General features: G+C 33.0%; 1 protein-coding gene and 1 long non-coding RNA gene across 2 annotated transcripts in view; one reads left to right on the top strand and one right to left on the bottom strand.

Moving 5' to 3' along the window:
* The window catches only part of GPR137C (G protein-coupled receptor 137C), a 55,307-nt gene extending 36,847 nt beyond the window's left edge, over positions 1-18,460 (top strand). The window contains exons 4-7 of the mRNA XM_082384856.1: positions 12,303-12,452; positions 13,690-13,815; positions 13,985-14,103; positions 15,118-18,460. Coding sequence (XP_082240982.1) covers positions 12,303-12,452; positions 13,690-13,815; positions 13,985-14,103; positions 15,118-15,295 — 573 coding nt within the window. The 3' untranslated portion in view covers positions 15,296-18,460. The remainder of the gene's footprint in view (positions 1-12,302; positions 12,453-13,689; positions 13,816-13,984; positions 14,104-15,117) is intronic.
* Positions 612-7,302, bottom strand: LOC309625420. Its single transcript, XR_014242516.1, has 2 exons — positions 5,347-7,302; positions 612-4,732 (listed from the first exon to the last, which is right to left on the bottom strand). It is a non-coding gene; the product is annotated as an uncharacterized lncRNA (long non-coding RNA).
* Positions 18,461-18,614: the final 154 nt, after the last annotated feature.

Genomic DNA, 18,614 nt, shown 5'->3' with positions numbered 1-18,614 from the left:
TCATTTTTAATGGAAAAAATAACCGATTGGCACAAAAAGGTGTAAACCTATGGTAGATGCTTAGTCCCTATAATGGCAAGTTAGAATTAAGGTGGGGTGGGAATAAAAGTTAAGCTTTCAGCCTTACATCTCTGGTCAAGGACACATACAATTTTATAGCTGGATAAGAGTGTAAAAGGCATCATTATCTGACTCAAGGTCAGGTTATCTCCCAGTTAGCCATTTACAAATAATGCATTTTCTCTCTCTCTCCCGAATGTCTAACAGTTTTAATTACTATGTAAACCTTTCTGTCCCATGTTCACTCAATCCTTGAGCCATATTAATTAATGTATTAGGATGCGAGGCATCATTAGCATCTTGCAGAGACACAATAACATTCAGCTAAACTACATTTCTGATCTTTCATGCAGACCAGCTGATCCTATAAGACTAAAGCAGGAGTGTATGGTAATTTAGGCCATAATTAAAGAAATAGGCTAAAATGCCATTAGTGTCTCACTTCCACCACCCTGAAATATGACTTAACCAGAATTTGGTGAGGATGGTGGTAAAAAAAAATAGAGGCTGCATCATCCTCTGTAATAGGAATGATTGCCACCTTCCCAATATTCTGTTATAATTTCTCTCCTGAGTCACTGGGATTTTCTTTATCTATCTTAAGCTGTGGTACTTCTTTAATTTACTGCTTTCATTACTCCAGTTCTTATACCCCCAGCTTTATTTCCTATTCTGTTCTATTCTGTTGCTGAGCCAACCCTCCACGCACTTGTCCCATTTGAAAAATCCCTGCTTACAACCCTGGGTTTATATCTTTTATCTACTCCTAAGCTCAAGTAGCTTTCCCTTCTAGACTCTCTTACTAGACCAGCCAGCATTTTCAGAATTTTTTATTTTTCCATGGTCATAAGGTCCATCCACTAAAAGCCATCTATTCTGTAATGGTAGGGTCATAGGAGCCAGAGATCTAATTTCATTGTGTCTTAGCACCATGAAACTCTTTTTGAGACTGTTTTAGGCCTTATAGTTATCAAAATACATTTTAAAATTTACTAATTGAGACTACCTTATTTTCTTATTTTTGATGCTTAGTTTGGCATTCTAATTTCAAAATGGAAGTAGCATTTGTGAGATGAATTCAAAAACTATGTGCAGGGTTCTACTTCTGTTATTAGCTGAGTAGCTTCCATTGGACCCAACCTTCTACAGAAAGCAAAGATAAGTTCTGGACAAAATATAAAAAGCACTGAAGGCACTGGAGAGCAACCCTTTAGAAGAAGGAACTGACACTGAGTGAGTTTCCTATTTTTTACAGCTTCTAGCCTGAGGGAAAGTCCCATCCATGGGGCAGCCAAAACTTGAAGAGAAACCTGCTATTTTACTGGCTTGAAGAATCATAGGACAAAATTCAAGAAACTATTCCAGATGGAAAGTGAGTGGGAAATCTCGGGAAGAAGATAGCCAGATAGAGGAAGCTCCAAATTCTGATTATAAACTCTGCCAAATTTTTATCTGATACCTGAACTAAACATGTGCAGGACATACTCCAAGCAGCAGCACAGTTAAGGATAAAGAAATTGAACTGAGATTTCAGCTGCTATCCATGCATGGGAGATAGTTTGGGATTTGAGTCTAGCCAGGTTAATTATTTGCTAAAAATAAAATTTAAAAAAAATTAAGGGAAAAAAGAAAAATCAATACTTTTCAGAGGACTATAACAGCATCCAGACTCTAAAACATGGCACTCACAATGTCCAAAACACAATCCAAGGTCTCTAGATATATGAAGAAACAGGAAAAATGTAACTCATACTCAAGAACAAAAATCAAACTCAAAAAGCAATCATTGGTGGCAGTCCTCCACAGATGACCCAGATGTTGGATTTATCAGACAAAGATTTTATAATATGCTCAAGGATGTGAAAGAAAATATATTTGAATGAATGAATAAATAAGAAATCTCAGAGAAATAGAAGCTATTTTTAAGAACTACCAGAAATGTTAGAATTAAAAAATACAATATTTAAATAGTCACTAGTTGTGCTTAGCAGCAGATTGGAGATGAAAGAAGAGTCAATGAACTTAAATCAACAGAAATTATCCAATCTGAAGAACAGAGGATATTGGGGATAAAGATGATAATAAAATAAACAGAGCCTCAGGGCCAAATTATGTATAATTGGAATTCCCAAAGGAAAAGAGGGAGAAAATGAGATTGGAAAAAAATATTTGAAGAAATATGACCTAAATTTTCCAGTTTTGATGAAAGACATAAATTTATAGTTTCATGAAGCTCAACTAAGCCCAATCAGGATAAATATATAGAAAATCTTACCTAAGTTCATTGTACTCAAAGTGCTTAAAACCAAAAAGAAAAAGAAAATTTTGAGAGCAAAGAAAAATGACATATACATAAGGGAACATTGATTCAAATGATCACTCACTTCTCATCAGATATAATGGAGCCAGAAAACTTGGAAACAATATCTTTGAAATGCTGAAAGAAAAATGCTGTCACCTCTGAAATCTACATCAAGTAAAAATATAAAGAATGATGAAGAAATAAAAAACATATTCTATAAAAGAAAACTAAAAGGGTTCATTACCAACAGACCTATACTGCAAGAAATGCTAAGAAAATTCTACAGACTGATGGGAAATAAAATCGGCTTGGATTTTAGCTCTTCAGGAAGGAATGAAGAACACAAGAAATAATAAATATGTGGGTAAATATAATTTCTTAATTTCTTTAAATGTGACTGTGCAAAGCAAAAATTATAACATAATGTGAGGCTTACATATGTAGATATAATACATAATTCTCTATATAGTATATATAACAACTATAGCACTGTAGCATCAAGGACAGGGCCTATATGGTTGCAATTCTTACATTTTACATCAAGTGGTATGATATTAACTATTGCTTAGACTGTGAAAAGTTAAGGATATATATTATAATCCCTAGAGCAGTGATTCTCAAACTTTTTGGTCTCAAGATCCCATTACACTCCTAAGAATTATTGAGGACCCCAAAGAGCTTTTGTTTATGTAGATTATATCTACCTATATATACATTTTAGAAAAAAAAATGAGAAATTTAAAAAATATTCATTTATTAGTTCATTTAAAATACCAATAATAAATCCATTATATGTTAACATGAATAACATATTTTATGCTAAATAATTATATATTCCAAAACAAAAATAAATAGTGAGAAGATTGACATTGTTATACATTTTGCAAATCTCTTTAATGTCTGACATAATAGAAGACAGCTGGATTTTCATGTCTGCTTCTGCATTCAATCTGTTGTGATATGTTGTTTAGGTTGAAGTATATGAAGAAAATCCATCCTCACAAATATATGTAGTTGGAAAATGGAGGAGAATTTTAATAGCCTTTTCAGATAATTGTGGATATTCTTCTTTAATACTACACCAAAACTCTGAAGTGGAGGTTTCTTAAAGGTTAGTTGCCATGTGGAATCTAAAATGATATTAGTGAACTTTCTGTACTCTCCATTGGTCTGTCTTGCACTTTGAATGAGTTTGTAACATCATGCACTGATCATTAGAAAAGAGTGGTCACAGATCTTCAAAATGTTGATACATTTCATTAGACAATAACCTAAATCACATTTGTTAATATCACCAGCAATCTCATCAGAAAAGTATTTAAGTTTTGGGAAGCTGCCAGTCTTACAGTGGATACAAATGCTTACAAGTTTTCAAAAATTCTGATTTTCACTTGAAAGTTCGTATTTCATCATTGGCAACAAATACTGTCAGATGTTTTCTTTGACATGACAGGCTCATTTCATTTATTTTTCAAAAAATGTATGCCCATTAACCAAGTCTGAATAACCATTGTTTGTCTGCCATAGTTGTCTGTTAAGTAGAAAATGGAATTTCATGAAAACAGTGGTTAGTTCAGCTCACAAGTCAAGTAATCACATAAATGCTTCTCAAGACAACTACTATGCTTCAGGATGCAGCAGAATTTCTTTAAGTGCGTGTCTTATTCCATCACACAAAATATTAAATAGATACGTACTCTAGGGTCAATATTTAATAAATATTTTCCCTGCTTCATCAATGATATTCTTTTTTTCTTTCTTTTTTTTTTTTTGTCTGCATTGGGTCTTCATTGCTGCACGTGGGCTTTCTCTAGTTGCAGAGAGCAAGGGCTACTCTTTGTTGTGGTGCACAGGCTTCTCATTGCAGTGGCTTCTCTTGTTGTGGTGCATGGGATCTAGGCACGCAGGCTTCAGTAGTTGCAGCACTCAGGCTCAGTAGTTGCGGCGCACGGGCTGTAGGGTGAGCGGGCTTCAGTAGTTGTGGCTCACAGGCCTAGTTGTTCCGTGGCATGTGGGATCTTCGTGGAACAGGGATTGAACCCGTGTACCCTGCATTGGCAGGTGGATTCTTAACCGCTGTACCACCAGGGAAGTCCCTTCATCAAGGAGATTCTTAAGTGAAGCTTTCTTTTTTAACTGGGAGTGCATAGTAGTGAAGAATACAATACAGTTTGGTGACACTGCATTGATTTGTGCTAAGACCGAAAGTTTTACCCACCATTGCTTTTGTACCATTAGTGAGATTATCAGTACAATTGTCCCAGGATAAACAATCAGAAGAATTTTCAACACTTTGAATATTTCAGTACTACTTGTGTTTCTTCTCAGGCATTGACATAAAAGAATGCCCTCTTGGATGATTAGTTGGTACTGAATGAATATAAACAAAATGATGAATGAATTTTGAATATAAAAAAAATTATGAATATAATTGATGAATATAAACAAAATTAGTCCTTCTATATCAGATTAATATATTTGTAAGGCAAAAATACAAGTCTATTGACAAGACATTAAATCACTATGTTTTCAGCTAAATCTTTGAATCAGTGAATTTCTATCTTGGAAAATGACAATGCCATAATTTCTTTTATGGACTTTTCATCCAGCAGGCATTCAGCAATATTAACTGTACAAGGCTTTACTAGTCTCAGCTACTATGAGTGCTTTGCCAGCCAATGCAATATAGTAATTTAGCCTGTAAAATGCCTGAGTGGCTTTTTAATTTCTAGTTTGGAAAGTAATAAAAACAATTTGTGGTGTTTAAAGTGCTCACCACACCTGTGTTTAAAATTTCAATTCCTTTTGCTTTAAACTCTGAAAGATTGGTCTCAAAATGATGCTGCAGCTTAACTTGGACATAATGTTCTGTCACAGCAGACACAATAAGGTAAATTATTAACGTTTATAAAACCTATTGAAAGTTAGTTTTCATTGCACTTCATTTGATAAAACAAAACAAGAAATCAGTTTCACCCAATTACTTTGATGTAGATTTCTTTCTTCATTGAACCAGAGAATTCTAACACTTTCATCTTTCTCAGCATCTTAGAGGTAAACAAAGAAGCTGTATGTAAAGAAAAATATTTTTTATTGTGACAAAATATACGTAACATAAAATTTACCATTTTAACCATTTTTAAATGTACAGTTCAGTGGCATTAAGTACATTCACACTGTTGTGCAACCATCACCACTATCCATCTCCAGAACATCTTCATCATCCCATACTGAAACTTTGTACCAATGAAACAGTAAGTCCCCAATCCTCAGCCAATAATCCATTCTTAAATATGAAAAAAATTATAAATTTTTCATCTTAGAGTAAAATGATTAATTTCTAAAGTAGTCTAATATTAAATTAAAAAAATTTTAAGTGTTTGAAAAAAATTCTTAAATATTATAAAACAAATCTGTAAATTGTACCTATTCTTGTGCTGCCATGTAGATACAAGGACAATTTCAGGATTTCAAAATAACTACTTGTTTGATAATAATGAGGTTTTATCAGATATAGCAGGTATAACCAAAGAAAACTAACAAGAACCCAGTAAAGGTACAGAGAACAAGCTGAGTTAATCTCTGAAAATGCATATATTTATACCCTAATTCTATTATATCAGGAATCTAGAAAACACAAGAACACACATGTACACAGAGTGTTGACACCATCACATATCACAGAGCCACTGGGAAACTCTGCTGTATATACAAAAGAGAATGAAAATATAATAGGCAAATAACATCTTAGTACTCTTTTTTTTAATCATTTTGATTTTGATCTTTAAGGTCCCTGGACCACACTTTAAGAACTGTTGCCCTAGAACAACCACTTAAGGCAAAAAGCAAAACAAAACAAAACAAAGAAATAGAAAAGTATAGTTAAAAGTTCAATAGATAAATTAAAATAGAGTTCTAAAAAATATTAAATTAACTCACAAGAATGCAGAAAATGATGGATAGAGGAACAACAAATAAACAATGTCAACAATATAGCACAAGAAGGGCAAACAGAAAGCAAATAGTAAAACATAAGACCTAAATCTAAACATATCACTAATTATATTAAATGTTAATGGAGTAAACACTCCTGTTAAAATGTAGAGACTGTCAAAATGAATTTCTAAAAAAACAAGACCCATCTATACTCTGGCTTCCGGAATGCATTTTAAATAAATATAAAGACAGATATAAGTTAAAAATAATTAGATGGAAACTAATATACTATTCATTCAGTAAGTGTAAGAAGGCACTTTAATATCAGATAAAAGAGACTTCAAGACAAAGGGTATTACCAGATATATAAAGGTAAGCAAAGAATATTACCAAATATAAAGAGGTACATTTCATCAGAAAGACATAAAAATCATAAATGTATACATGAAGCCAAATAGTAGGAATAAAGAGGGGAAAAAAGACTTACCAAATAGTAAGAAAAAAAGGGGAAAAAATCTCTACAATCATAGTTGGAGATTTTAATGCCCCATACTCAGAAGTTGATAAAACAAAAAATCAGTAGACATAGAAAATCTGAACAACACTATCAACACCCCTGAGCCAACTGACTCCCAATAACTGGAGAATATATATTCCTTTCAATTGATCATTTAAATGATCATCAAAATAAACCATACAGTGGACCATAAGACAGGTATCAATCAAAGAATGAAAAGGACTAGAATCAAAGAATGTAGTCTGGCCACAATGCAATTAAGTATCAATAACAACATGATATCTTCTTAAAAATCCAAATATTTAGAAATTATGCAACATAATTACAAATAACCCATGGGAAAAAGAAGAAATCACAAGGGAAATTAGAAAATATTTCAAACTGAAGAATAGTGAAAAACAATATACCAATATTTGTGGGATGCAGCTAAAATAATGCTTGCAGAGAAAAATACAGCTTTAAATGCTATATTAGAAAAGGAGAAAGATATAAATCAGTGTAATTTTTCTAATAGATCAACAAATTTGATGTACCAAAAAAGGCAGAGTGAAAATACAAATTGCCAATACCATGAATAAAAGAGGGACAATCACAATAGATCTTATAGACATTAAAAGAAAAATGAGAGAATATTATGAGCAACTCCTTGTGGATAAATTTGACAACTTAGATGAAATGGACAAATTTAAAAAAAAATACAACATAACAAAATTAATTAAAGATAAAATACAAAATATAAATAGCCCCATATTTATTAAAGACATTGAATTTGTTATCAGAAATTTCCCTCAAAACTCCAAACCTAGATGGTTTCACTGGTTAATTTTATCAAATATTTAAAGAAGAAATAACACCAATAGTAAACAAACTCTTTTGAAAATAGAGGAGAAAGGAACACTTCCTAACATGTTTTATGAGAACAGCATTACTCTGATACCAAAACTTGACAAAGACATTATTAAACAAATAAAAATTATACACTAGTATCCCTTATACTTAGAGATACAGAATCTAAGCAACATATAAAAAGGGATAATACATCATGACTAAAAAGAGTTTATCCCAGGAATGCAACATTGGTTTAACATTTGAAAATCAGTCACTGTAATTCACTACATTGAGAGAACAAAGGAGAAAAACCAAATAATTATTTGAATAGATATAGAAAAAACATTTGACAAAATTCAACACCGTGAATTTTAAATTCATGATTTAAAATAACATGATTATTAAAAATTTAATAATATGAATAAAATTTATGATTTAAAAATAACAACAATGAAATGTTCAGCCAATAGGGAATAGAAGGAATGTTCCTCAATCTGATAAAGGAGGTCTATAAAAAACCTGCAATCAGTGTCATACTTAAAGTATTGAATGTTTTGCCCCTAAGGTTGGGAACAAAGCAAGGATGTCCACTCTCACCATTTCTATTCAATATTCTAATAAAACAAGAAAAACAAGAAGGTATAAAATTGGAAATTAAGAAGTAAAACTGTCTCTAATTGCAGATAACATGATTGTTTATGTAAAGCATCCTAAGGAATCTACTAAACAGCTACTAGCAAATTCTCAGGATACAAGGTCAAAATACAAAATTACATTGTATTTTCATATATACCAGGAGCAATCAGTTAGAAAATGAAATTCAAAAAGCAATTCTATAACATTAATAGCATAAAAAAAAAACACTTAGGAATAAATTTTGCAAAAAACAAGCAATACCTTTATACTAAAAACTATAAAATAATGCTGAGAAAAATTAAAAAGACATAAATCAATGAAGACAATTGTTCATGGATTGGAAGATGCAGTATTTTTAAGATGGCAATTCTCCCCAAAATGATCTATAGATTCAATGCAATTCCAATCATAATACTACCTTGAGGTTTTAAAAATAGAAATTGACACGTTTATTCTAAAATTTATATGGAAATACAAAGGACCCAAATTACTTAAAAAGTAGCACTTTCCAACAGAACTTTCTGCGATGATGAAAATATTCTATATCTGCACTATTCAGTATGTGACTGCTGAGCACTCGAAAGAGGGCTAGTCTGAAAGAAACCGATCTTTTAATTTAATTTAGTTTAAATGTAAATATGTAAGTACTCACATGTGGCTAATGGCTATTATATTGAACAGTGCAGAAGGTAACTCTGAAAAAGAAGAGGACTTAGACTACATGACTTTGAAACTTAGTATAAAGCTACGGTAATTAAGACAGTGTGTTACTGGCATAAAACAGATCAATGAAACAGAATAGAGGGCCTGGAAACAATCCACACTTATATAGTCTTTGATTTTTGACAAAGAAGCTAAAGCAATTCAAAGGGAAAGGAAATCTTTTTAGCTAGTAGTGCTGGAACAACTGGTTATCCACATGAAATAAAAGGAAACTTTAGCTCCATCTCATATTATACACACACACACAAATTCAAAATGGATCACAAACTTAAATATAACTGAAAAAATTCTAAAGCTTTTAAAACCAAACACAGGAGACTATCTTTACAATTTGGGTATAGGCAAAGATCTCTTAGGCAGGTCATTGAAAGTAATCACAAAAGAATAAATTCATAAACTAGACTTAATTAAAATTTAAAATTTCCCATCAAAAAAATCAAAAATTTCCCATCAAAATGCAAAGGCAAGCCACAGACTTCAAAAAAATATTTGCAATACATACAACTGATAAGGAACTCATTTCCAGCATACATAGAGACTGCCTACAACTCAATAATTTTCAAAAAGACAACCCAATTTAAAAATGGTCAAAGATATGAACAGACTTTTCACAAAGAAGATATACAAATGGCCAATAAGCACAATATCATTAGTCATCCGGGGAAATGCAAATTAAAACCAAAACATCTACCATCATGGCTAAAATGAAAAAGATTGACAACCCCAAATGTTGTCTAGGAATTGGAACAACTGGAACTATCATACTTTGTTGGAAGTACATCCATTTTGGAAAAAGATCTGGCAGTTTCTTATACAGCTGAACTTATACCTACCGTATGACCCAGCAATTCCACTGTTAGGTATTTACCTAAAAGAAGTGAAAGCAGCGTATGTCCAGAAAAAGATTTGAATAAGAACGTTCACAGAAACAGTCCATCAACAGAAAAAATGGATAAACAAATTCTCATGTAAACAAATTCATGTAATTATACAGTGGAATTAGTGTGACTAACTGTCCTGGTTTGCCCGGAACTGAGAAGTCTTGGGGGACCTAGGACTTTCAGTCTAAAACTAGGAAACTTTTTTTTTTAAATAGGAAACTTACGAGCAAACCAGGAGTTGGTCACCCTAATTGTCCACCTCAGCAATACAAATACCTAACTACTGGTACATCCAACAACATGGATGAATCTCAAAACATTATGCTAAGTGAATGATACCTACACAAGGAGTTCATATCCTATGATTCCATTTATGTGAAGTTCTAGAGTAGGCAGAACTAAGTTGTGGTAAAAGACAAAAGCAGGAGAGTATTTGTGCTGGGGAGTTGGCTGTTGGGGAAGGAATGTGAGGGAACGTTCGGGAGTGATGGTAATGTTCTTTATTTGTATACACGTTTGTCAAAACTCAATGAATGGTAAGTTGAGGTTTCTGTATATCTGCATCTAAAGATACCTGTAAACAAATACTGAACTCTAGTTAATGATATGCATGCTGGAGTGAGGTCTAACTCTTCTTTACATGTCAAGTGTGGAATTTCTAAAAATGTGGTGTGAAGATGTCAGAGGTGGAGGAAGGGAGAATCATTCCTTGAGGATTGCTCCTGAGTGGAATTGTTTGTCATGACTTTTCAGTTTAGGAAGATTTTCTTTAACTATTCGACAGCACTTTCCAGGTGGCTGAATCCTTATCTTTTGTTTTATAATCCTGTATTTTGTGGGAAGGATCTTATTTTGTTTTCTAAATCGGTGGGCTTCTTTCTCTGTTATATGTATGTAATTTGACTGCAGTTTTATTAATTGCTTTGATATTATTCTTTGCTCTTTTCTCATACTTTTGTAGTTTTTATAGTATTTACAAGTATAAGCAGAGTATCTCCATATTATAAGATGTATTTTTAGCAGTCACTTTATTTCTCAAAGCAGTGACTGTAAATTTACTTATGGTTATATTTAAGGACAGTAATGCTTACAGCATTCTAACTTTTCTTGCTACCTAACTTTTCTTTAATAATATAGTACTTTTAAAATGGAAACTGGATTGCTTTTAGATTAGCTTTTTATTAACAACATTTTTGGGGGGATTCACAAAAATAAAAATGCACATTGTAGAAAATTTTAGCCTCGATTAAAAAATTTAATCTTGCTAGAATTTTATTTATTTTCACACATCCTTTTTGCTATGGTGGTAGGTCAGCTCAGAGAAGGTAGTCTTTTGCTATCTCAACATCTTTCAAGATATATTTCATCTTTTAGTTTGCTTACTTCTCATATACCTCTAAAATGTGTTGTTCTTGTAAGGAAATCAGCTATAATAATGGTTCTCAATCCTACCAAATCCAGTGACCCCTTCTAATAACATTTTAATAACCTATTTCTATCCTGAAATTAATAGATTGTTTAACATACCTACACACATAACTTCAAATGTTCAGTGCAATTGCCCTAACTGTAATATAAAGAGGAAATAAAAGGAAAGTAATTAATAAATATTTCAGTATGTATATTTGGGGCGATGTAGTAGTCAGATGCTTGTATCTATACATAGAAATTGTGACTGAGACAGCTATAAATGCACACTGTTACAGGTGTGTTGCTTTGGTGCTTTACATACCACAAGCAGTATTGCTGTCAGTTTCATGCCTTTCTGAAATAGTTGACCATTCTTGATAAAGTTCTGAACAAAAAACAAAGGACAAATTTCCCTCAATTTACAGTATTTGGGGAAATGGTGAAAGCCTTAGTAATAAAATATTTTGGATTTGAAAGTGCATTTGGGTGCCTGCATCATTTTGTTATCAACATAACAGCATCAACAGAGGAATAACATCAACTAACAGAATCTAATAGAACAAAGCAAATAGCACAGGAGTTGTATTTCTATTTTAATTTTTCATCTTACTGGAAATTAAGTGTATCAAATGGACTAATGCTTTTATTTCCCATTCTTTTCTCATTATGACAAAACTATCTCTCTGATTAACATCAATTAAAGCTCAGATCTTTTGCCAAGTTGTTTATTCCTATACTACTTAAGGTAACCTTGGCAGAACAAAATCTTCCTCCAGCTGCCACTGGGCAAGTTGGCAAAGAACTTATTTGTATTAACAGGGTAGTTTAAACACAAGTGGTTCTAAAAATAGGAATTGTAAAGCAAGATAATCAAGAGTTTATTTCAACTGGTGCTCACTCAGTGTTTTCTAGGAGTGCATTGCAAGAGGTGACTATATTGTATATGGATGAATGGCTTGTCATGACAAATGTGCGGGGTTTCATGATGATGAATTTTTTTTTCTTTTAGGGTATGTCTCTGTGCCAGACTGTTGTCGTAGGCTCTGTAGTCATTCTTCTCTACTCTTCAAGAGCATGTTATAATTTGGTGGTGATCACCATATCTCAGGATACATTAGAAAGTCCATTTAATTATGGCTGGGATAATCTTTCAGATAAGGTAAGTACCTAGCATGTATTGCCAATCTAAGTGTATGATAATGAAGTTAGCCTGACTAGGAGAACGTTTTAAGTGTTTGACTTGCAAACACTTGTATGGAATCTCTAGCTACTATCAGTAATCATACTTAAAAGTTCTATGTTTAAAAATCCTCATTTATATGTGGCACTTGAAATCATTCTTCAGAGAGAACTTCTCCCAAAGTAGTATTTTCTTTTCTTTTTGTTAATAATACTAACAGTGCCTTATATCTATTGGTCATAAACCTATTTTACTAGTTTTTAAAGGATAGTGTTTAAATATCTCTAGATAAATTGGTTGCCTGTCATTAGCTAGTGAATATGGTTATGTCTTTAATTTGTTAGGATGAAATTAATTCTCTCTTACCCAAGAGCTACATATAACCTAAATATTTGGTTCAGTTTTAGATGTATGACTTTTATGAAAATCTGGCATTATCAGTCTTGATAATGGGAGAGCATTCGTAGTTCCTTGGGTGTCCAGGTGTTTTCTGTAGTGATTCCTGGTGCCCTAGCTATGCATATTTGACTTCCCAGCATTCACCATCCTTTTCCTAGAAGTACATTTTGACATGGGTACATGTCATATCTTTATTTATGTTAATTTAACTTTGTACTGAATTTAAGGCATTGTGGGATACTATTTTATCTGAATTTCAGTTATCTTTCTAAGAAGGAGTTTTCACGTGTGGTTCCATGTAGCAGATTCCCTTCACTCCTTTTCCCATTTCTCTCTTCCCACATCTATTAGAATAGAAACAAATCCAACATGGAGTTTAAGCCCAAAAGCATGTTTTTAAGTAGCAACAGAGCTGAGCGACTTGCATGTTACATTTCTCTACAGGTATAACTCAGGGTAAGTGTAATTATTTTGCCTTTAGAGCAGCTGGAACCAGTAGTCTCTTTTATAATTCTCCTTAGACTATGGGGCCTAAACCGTCTACCCCATTACCCATGTATTTAAAATATTTTCATAAATTGATGCATTGAAAAAGTTAGTACCTCTTTATTCTACTTAATAACAAAGCATTTTTATGACCTTTAAAGGATAAATATCATTACATGAGAAACCATAAAATATAGAAAATTAATTTAGAGTTTTATGTGCCTGTAAGTTGATGTTTTAACTTACCCTACCTGAAGCAAGTTGATTGTGGAGGGTGATTTCTTACACATAAAACAGATTTTAAAATTGCTCTGCCATATTCTATTTACAGGCTCATGTAAAAGACATAAGTGGAGAAGAGTATATAGTATTTGGAATGGTCCTCTTTCTGTGGGAACATGTGCCAGCATGGTCGGTGGTACTGTTTTTCCGGGCACAGAGATTAAACCAGAACTTGGTATGATGTCATAATATTACCTAATGTCTGTTCTCCTTATTTTAAAAAATAATGGAACATTTATATTGATTTTCTATTTTTGGCAAAGACTAAAAAGCATTATAGATCCCGGCCTCCTTTCTTAGTTGAAAAGTGGATCTTCATATGCTATCTAATACTTTGTTCACAGGCACCTGCTGGCATGATAAATAGTCACAGTTACAGTTCCAGAGCATACTTCTTTGACAATCCAAGACGATATGATAGTGATGATGACTTGCCAAGACTGGGAAGTTCCAGAGAAGGAAGGTAGATGTACTGAATTAGTACTGACATAAATTCAAAACAACAAATCTAAGCTTTAACCCAAATATGAAAAGGGTGATTTGCTGATATATGTCAATAAATAAGATCATTTAACATTGGAGCTTAGAACAGTAGATGTTAAACCCATGATGGGACCTGTACTATAAAGAATTATCATCTGATTCTAAGCCCATATATTACCTTTATTTGAGAAATGCCTTTGGGGGTAAAATGGTATCATTTTATTGCAGGATTCCTTGTTAGTTCAGAGCTGATGGGGGTTGGTGAGCAGGGAAGAAATACTATTATAGTGATTTTATATGTTTCCATATCTAGTCTGCTGTTCAAAATCCACAGAGAAACCCTAGGTAAAACTCTTGCAAAGCTTAGGTGCCATAGAAAATCTTCGTGTGCCCTACTTGTTCCAAAATCTTTGCAAGTCCATACCATTAGCTATGTGTCAGTGCAAAGAGAAAGCCTTAATGCACACCTACATAATGCTTTGAGTTTGATGTAGCATTTTCTATAATCCTCACTTCATCTGGACAAGTTACTTAACCTCAGTTTTTTTAGTCTGTTTTCATCTGTAAGATAGGGATGGTAATAGAACCTATCTGATAGGGTTGTTGTAAAGATTAAATGAGTGTACGTGTGTGTAAACATACTGTACATATGTATGTATATACACATATACATATATATACACACACACAAACATGTCTTAGAATAGAACCAACTACATAATAAGCACTATATTGTTATTATTATCTGATAATCAAGTTCTACTAGTTTTGAGTGGTATTAATTCATTATTTTCTAATATGTGATATAGAATCAAGGATATTAGATAAAAGTCATTGAATTTTGTAGAGAGCCATTATGTTATTTGGCAAAGAACATATTTCAATATATTTGATACTAACTGTATTATAAAATTCATTGAAAACTAAAAATGCCAACATGACTTATTACATCCTGATCACAGTCCTTTGGCTTTTTTGCCCTTTTTTGTTGCAGTTTATCAAATTCACAAGGTTTGGGCTGGTATGGCACCATGACTGGGTGTGGCAGCAACAGTTACACAGTCTCTCCCCACCTGAATGGACCTATGACAGATACTGCTCCTTTGCTCTTTACTTGTAGTAATTTAGATATGAACAATCACCATAGCTTATATGTAACACCACAAAACTGACAGCGTTACCAAGTCGTGATTCTTCAATCGTTTTCCATGAATGTGTATATCCAGTGTGTTTAAATTACATCTACATAAACATTCCATTATCTGTTGCAACCGAAAACAAAGCCTGGAAATGTGGCCGTGTCCAGTGGGGGACACGGCTGTTACTTTTGACCTCGTCCTGGTAAAATGAAGTGCAGTGGAAAGTTTGGAGTGGGAGAAAAGAGGGATTAGACCTTAAGGCACTTGATGGCCTCCAAACATCCTGACTTTGGAACATCAAATGCATAGTTGCATATTTGCACTTTTACCTTTGTCCTGAAAGAGTACACTGCAGTCCCCAAAGTCATACCCGGTGTTCACATTGGGATATTATGTTGTACACCAAATTAGGAGGCAATTTCCCTACAAAAATCAAAGCCTGTATGTTCAGCAGTGTACTCCATGTGGAATTCTTACCCAATAAAATTTATAGTGTGAACAGTGCACAGAATGAAGGCATACAAATGTACCATTCTTTTAAAAGATCTACTAAAAAGTATGTAATCATTGAAGATAGTTCTTTTAAGCATGATTGTACAGTACCAACTGAAATTATTCAAATAATCATTTTAAACAAATGACGGTAGTAATCCTTTACAGTGAGGACCAGCAGTGTTCTTTGGAAAGCCACAGTCATTTCTTCAAGAGGAAAGTATACCAGTCAAAATTATGTGGCTACTTTGAGTAGACTTGGTCAAGTGATTATTTTGTATGATTAAGATATATGTAGTAGTTTAAGCATGATTCTTCAAGAAAGCAATAGTAATTTTTGCATAGGGAGATTTCGGTAGAAACTTCTTGGGACTAAACAAGTTTACAGATGCATTTAAGAACTATTCATAAAATGTATAACTCTGAGTTAAAACATGAATACACTTTCAAAGGCATTCAATTTAGCTGAAACAAAATATAGGTAATCTTACTTATTCCTATTGAATCAGGATTATCCTCAGGTAAATTAAATCATGATACGTTATTGCAGTGAACTCAAGTGCAATACTTTGTAAGACATGTAATTCCTCCTTTAGTTTTCACATTTTTATATCTTGTATATGGGTAAAGCCAAATTAAATTTAATTCAAATTAATTCCAGCAGTAGACTAAATGAACAACTTATGTAAATGTACTAACTAGGTAAGTATAAAACCAGTGGTTCACAATATTGGAATACTTTTAGAATTACATTAAAACTGTCTTGAACGTCCTATCTTGGATCTAAAAAATAATACATGGTAGGCTAAGATAATAGAGAATTTTAAAATGCACTTTCTACCAGTGTCTATATGGAAAGAAGTAGATGCTGAATACCTCAAGATGCCAAGGTAACGGGCACACTGGGAAGCTGTCACAACATGCTTAAAGACGACTAACTATATATACAAATGTTTGCTGATCTATTTCTTCAGAACTGGAACTAATACAACTATCCTTTTCTGTCTTTACTTTGATTAGAAAGTTATGTTTTATTTCTACTCTTACATAAAATACCTTTCAACTTTTTGATTAATTGATTCAGTAACTTCATAAAAGTATAACAATAAGTGAAACCCCAAGAAAAAAATGAAATTTATAATGCTTTTGATCTTTTGGAAGGCTGGTACACAGCCAAAGAAATTTCACCTTTTTATCATACAAAATGATTCTGAATTCAGTCAAAAGCATAAACTTATAAATGTTACTTTGGGTTTATTTATAATAAATTCTCTCAATGCAACCAAATTATTTAAAATTTTATAGTATAGAAGTTAACCTTGGTAGTAACAGAACAACATAACATGCACTTACCTGAGTATATTTTGATTGCGACTTCAGTTATTGGGTTTCTTTTCAGAATGCCAACTATTTATTTTCCTAATAATGTTAGATATCTAATTATCTAGAACTATCTGAGAAGATCTGTGTTGCCTTTGTTAGTCCTCGGGGTTCAAAGTGATAAAGTAAATTTTTTCTAGTAAAGCTTCCCTAGACTTCCCTAGATAATGCTCCTATTTGACCAGATAAGCAAAGGTTACTTTTTAAAAATATTTCAGATAAAATAACTTCGTTCTTTCAGCTGCATTCGTTGATTCTTCCAAATCTGAGATTTGTAAATTTCTTACCCCTGACCAGGGTACCTGAATTCTTGCATTTGTCTCCTTATACACATCTCCCACAATATATCACCAAAGACAAAATAGATAAACTTCTGGCCCAGTTTTTGCTTAAAAATTCCAAAGCACTAGGAGCACTTTAAGTCTGGTCTCGAAAGAAGGAGTTGTTTTAAAATCAAAGGGCTATCGATTCCCTGTTCATCCTGCACTGAAGCACATGATGACAATTTCAAACCTTCTTTTTGGTTCATTAATTAGAACAGAGAATTTCATTGCTTAAGTGTGTAATTTTACAGTGGTTAGCAGTACTTGTTTTTATCGTTTCATTTGGGTGGTCATTAATTTTGAAACTCTTGCCACTCATTATAGCTGGTAGTAGTTTTATGAAAAATGTAATTTATAGCTAAAGTGGCTTTTTTATGCATAGCTGCCTTTTTTATTGTTTAATGGTGTTTCTCAGCTATATAATCAGTTTCAAACTGGTTGTAAAAGTATAGCTGTGGCCAATGAATGTATTTATTTGTTGTTTCACTAAATTGTAACAAAACACTACTGTTAAAAATAAAAGTGTTTGTGCTTTTACCTGGAGGTCTGGTTTTCTTAATCTCTCTTAACAGACTACACCGATTGAGTTTCTATCATGTAAGGATAAGAAGCCTAGTGCTACCATAGAAAAGAGAAAAATACCTGGAGTTACAAATGACCGTTTGCTTTTAGTGAGCTTATAATTACAGATCTTCCTTGGCTTATCGTAAGTGAAAATGCATCTAATACACCTGGCCTACTGAACATCACAGCTTAACCTAGGCTACCTTAAACATGCTCAGAACACTTACATTAAACTACAGTGGGGCAAAACCATCTAACACAAAGCCTATTTTATAAGAGTGTTGAATATCTTGCATAATTTATTGAATATGTACTGAAAGTAAAAAACAAAATGGTCCTATGGGTCCAGAATGGTTGTGTGTGGTTTGTTTACCCTTCTGATCGCATGGCTGCCTGAGGGCTGCAGTGCTGCCGCTGCCCCAGGTAGCGAGAGAGGGTCATACTGCCTACGGCTAGCCTGGGAGAAACAAAATTCAAAAGCGGAAGTACAGTTTCTGCTGAATGTGTGTTGCTTTTGCACCATTGTAAAGTTGAAAAATCTTAAGCTGAACTATCATTAAGTGGATAACTGTATGTACTTCACATCTACAGGT

Source organism: Balaenoptera borealis, assembly GCF_965194805.1.
Source record: "Balaenoptera borealis genome assembly, chromosome: 3".
In the NCBI taxonomy this organism is placed as follows: Eukaryota; Metazoa; Chordata; class Mammalia; order Artiodactyla; family Balaenopteridae; genus Balaenoptera; species Balaenoptera borealis.
This window is presented reverse-complemented; position numbering and strand designations above follow the sequence as displayed.